Below are 4,552 nucleotides of genomic sequence, written 5' to 3'. Positions count from 1 at the left end.
CAGGTAAGCACCTTTCTTTTTATATGGCACTTGATGACCTAGATTAGTTCGTAAAGAAACAATAGTGTTGCAATTTAAAAGAATACCGTCAATGTGTTTTCTACTCTGGCAACTTCTGAGAGAAGGCTGGTTTCTTCGATAAATGGAAGTTTGCAGATAGCCTGAGTTCCAAGCAATACAAAGTCATCGAATTGTTAGCACAAGTTCAACCTATAGAATTGCCATTTATGAAACTAAAATATATTTTAACTCAAAAATATACATTTTAAGATGATTAAAGAAAACAGTTTTCAAAAATAGGTAAAAAGCAAAAATTGTTTCTTATACCTTTAGCCTTTTACAGGTAAAAAAAGGTCAAAGGCAAAAGGTATAGAAAATAGTTTCAAAAATGGGCAAAAGAACTGTTTTCTATAAACATCTTAAAAAGGAATAAACAAACAAGAACATATTAACAGAGGCATCTTATCAAAGTAGTTCCCTATCAGTGATGTAATCAACCACCACTTCACCATATATACATGAATTGAACATCAACTACCCAAAAATATAATCAATATCTGCAAGTTACATAAAAAAAATTATGATAAAACTTCGTTTATTATTTGATCATGACAAGATACAAAATTTATCTTATACTCAGATATAAAGAATTCGAAATTGAACATACTTGCCAAGAAAACGGTTTCCCATTCATATCCAGCTCAACATCTGCAAGAATATTCTTCATTTAAATGACAGATTACAAAATTTAACAATAAATCCAAAAGATAAAGCTTACTTAAATTTTTAATTACCTGTGGGATAGAAAGCCAACAAAGGTGATAATGCATCAGTCATAAGCTTCCTATAAGGCACTGGAAGAGCGTGTGCACTGTACATGCACTAGAGGGTAAATATCATATGACTAATATATGAAAGCCAAAATGCATAAATACAAACACAGTTTAATAATTAAAACCTTGCAGCGGGGAGTACAGCCATCAACTGATCAAATGGTTTAAAGGGTTGCCCAAGCGTGAATTGAACCTTTAACTCTTCAATACCAACAAAATCTGAAGCAAATGGAGCATAGTGATAAGGATAATACCTGCAGTTGGACAATGGATTTATTAAGTAATATAATTTCAATGAAAAACATGAATGTTGTGTTACTTAAAAAATTGTGAAATTTTGGAGTTTCAAAGACATATGCTTCAAGGACACAAAACCTCAAAGCAGACTTTATTTCCAAAAGTCACTCAAGATCTGATTACATGCACTTGGGAAAAAACACAGGACTTGAAAATGGGGAATGTGTAGAAACATCCATTTATGCACACATTCTTATGCCAAAGCCTAAATGCACTTTATTTCTTGCAAGCCAGTCATAGCATTCTGTCAGAGACAATGAAAACTGCGACTATTTTGCTTACTTACAAGTTAATCAATTCAACCATCCAATGCAGTGTTCAATATAAAAGCAATTAAACTACCTGTAAATTTACAAATATAAAATTACATGAAGAAGAAAAAAAGTGAAACCCTAAGGTGAGGAAGAGAGGCTCGCATACCATTGCCAGGAGCAGACTCCTTCATAATAATAATGCATGACCCAGCAAATCCCTTCTGTATATTTCAACACCTACATAAGATACCAAAATTAAGAACTAGAGTTGCTCCAAACAAATAATAACACAAAACTAAAGAATGTGTTCACACTATAAGGGCTAATAGATATAACCTGAATGGGGAATTATAATATCAAGAGTTTTTAGCAGAAAATCATTATTCTGTCAACAGCTCTTAGAAAGTTCTTTCACAACAGTTATCTTGCATATCAATCTAGTTTCTATCAAAGATGGGTTTTTTATCATATCAATCTACAACATTCAGCCAACAATTTATATTATCAGGGATGAGAGAAACGAACCTGAGATAGTGGGCGTGAGGCAGAGAACTCGTGAGGCAGAGAAGCTCCACTCTGGAGCGTGACTTCGTGAGGCGGAGAAAGAGCTCGACTCTGGAGCGAGTCTTTGTGAGGCAGAGATGAGTTGAGGGCGGTGAGGGCGGAGAGACTTCGTGAGGGCGGTGAGGCAGAGATGAGTTGAGGGCGGAGAGACTTCGTGAGGGCGGTGAGGCAGAGATGAGTTGAGGGCGGTGAGGGCGGTGAGTCTTCGTGAGGGCGGAGAGGGCTTCGTGAGTGAGAGATGGAGTCTGAGAGAAAGGGTAACTTAGAGAAAGGCTAAGAGAAAGGGAATTTGGCAGAAATTCATTTTGGCGCCTGAGTTTTTAGTCATATGGCGCCAAAATCAGACCCGTGTGTTTTTAATCCCCACTATTCAGATCCGTGTGTTTTAATCCCCCACTTAATAATAGCACTTCTAAATATATGCTATTCTTTAATGTAATATATACTAAATATTGTTGTAGTGTAAGGAAGCTCATATTTATCTGAAATTCACAAAAAAAAGGAAAGTAAATTTCCGAAAATTATAGCAAAGGGAAACAACCAATTAATCTTTTAAGAAAAAGATATTTCTATAAAAATGTCGATTATAGGATTTACAGAAAATAAAGTAACGATCTACAAACTCCATGAACATTGATGCTAAAAACCAACCAATTACCAACCGATGAATCAATAAACACAAGTCATTGCCCAAAACCGGATCTGAAAGAGACCCAACTAAGAATAATCCAAAATGACCATGCCAAACATGCGAAGATCTGCCAAGAAAACCACAAACCCCATCATCGATAAGGTAGTTGGAAAGAGGGCGATAGGCATGTAAATGGGGCGGGTATGCCCGGCCCCACTACCGCCCCGCAAACACTTTGTCCCGCCCTGCCCCCCGGCTTAATCGGGGCGAGTCTGCCCCGCCCCATTTGCTCGATTTAACTTTTTTTATTATTTTTAAGGAACATTAAATTATAATTTTATAATTCTCCCTAAGCCTAAATATTTTTTTTTTATTTTAAAACATATTTTTCAATATTTACAATTCTTTCATAGAGTAGTTGTGGAATAAAAAATTATATAAATCTTACACCTAAAGTCTATTTAGAATTAAGGTTATTCTAAACCACATATAAAATGTCAATTTTACATACTATGCATGTATATAAGTAGCATGAGAGAATTTGGTTAGAATATAGAAAAGAAAAAAAAGTTGTCGGGGCGGGGCCGCCCTGCTTGAATTAGTAGCAGGGCGAGGCAACCCCACCTCGAATTTCGCCCCGTTTTTACCGGGGCAAAGACGCCCTACCTCACTCCCCATTTTGCCATGCCTAGAGGGTGATAAATACCATTATTGTGACAATAAAATAAACCCTAATCAAAATAACTAAGCAACAAAACTAAAAAAATCAGAAGAAAAGCAACAACCAATAGAGGCGAACTACCGAGCGTCTGCCACAGGACCTCCACCATCAACAAGTTTAAGGATTATCTTTTAAATTGAAGTGTTATAGTATTATGTTATAATTATCTCAACTTGAACACTATATAGTAACACTATAACATTATGGCCTTTTTTAGTTAATGTCATTGGCAGCATGGCATGGACAAAGTGACGTTGTAATATACTTCATTTTCTTTTTGTTTGATTATGTATCTTTAATTATCAGAGCATTTTTAATGGAGTGTCAAAAAGTTTGTGCAATGTTATATTTATCACTTTTTACAAAAAAATCTGACTCTAATAGTGTTTCAAAAAGTGCGTCAAATTTAGCACAAAATATAATATGACCAAATTAAACACATCAATAAATAATATTTTTTATTTACCATATTACCACTAATAATTATAATTTAGTACTTGACAATTAATGACAATTATTACGAATCATATACCATTTTTTATTTATTTATTTTAATGACAAATTTTTTGGAATATATTAATTGGATAATAAAAAATAATAAAAAAAATTTATTTTTGTATATTCTTAATAAATATTAAATTAATTATTGATTTTTTTTTATGTTAATTTGCACTTCGTGTATTGTAGCACAATTATAAATATTAGGTCAAATATAACAATAATTCATTTTTTGTGCTAAATTTGACACAAAATTTATATCTTGCTCGAAATGGTCTTATATTTAGGTTAACTTTAAATATATATTTAATTTTAAATATAATATCAATTATTATTAGAATTAATAGTGTTGGAAAAATTACAGTTAGATAACTTAAATATTCATAAATACAAATTAAAGAATATTTCGCTTATTTAAAATAAAATAAAAACTTTGTTATTCAAAATAAAGTCTAAATAGTACATAAAAGAACTTTTGACTAAGATCGTCGTTCACTGCTCATTTACAAACTTTTTTTATTTTGTCAAGGATTTTCCTTTATGTTTTTCCATTTCATTTTCTTTGAGACGATTGCTTAGTTTTTTGTGTGAACTTTCATTCATATGAAAATTTATTGAGCCTAACTCTCATATACTTATAATTTTTTTTTATTTTAATAGAATATTGTATATCGATTCTCTTTGTACTTCTACTTTTTTTATTTTATGTCCCCTAAATTAAGATTGTAGTGGGCCTTCGTCATTGTAATGTATT

The 4,552-nt window shown here is 32.6% G+C and overlaps 1 protein-coding gene across 1 annotated transcript; it reads right to left on the bottom strand.

Moving 5' to 3' along the window:
• Window positions 1-530: 530 nt before the first annotated feature.
• On the bottom strand, window positions 531-2,731 carry LOC133800272 (5'-3' exoribonuclease 2-like). The gene is made up of 6 exons (XM_062238228.1): window positions 2,687-2,731; window positions 1,551-1,621; window positions 959-1,087; window positions 795-871; window positions 668-708; window positions 531-557 (listed from the first exon to the last, which is right to left on the bottom strand). Exons 1-6 carry the CDS (start codon window positions 2,729-2,731, stop codon window positions 531-533), a joined length of 390 nt encoding a protein of 129 aa, XP_062094212.1.
• Between the last annotated feature and the right edge of the window lie 1,821 nt (window positions 2,732-4,552).

Source organism: Humulus lupulus, chromosome 9 (assembly GCF_963169125.1).
Source record: "Humulus lupulus chromosome 9, drHumLupu1.1, whole genome shotgun sequence".
Taxonomy (NCBI): domain Eukaryota; kingdom Viridiplantae; phylum Streptophyta; class Magnoliopsida; order Rosales; family Cannabaceae; genus Humulus; species Humulus lupulus.
Note: the sequence above shows the minus strand (reverse complement) of the source record. Positions and strands in the feature narration are given on the sequence as shown.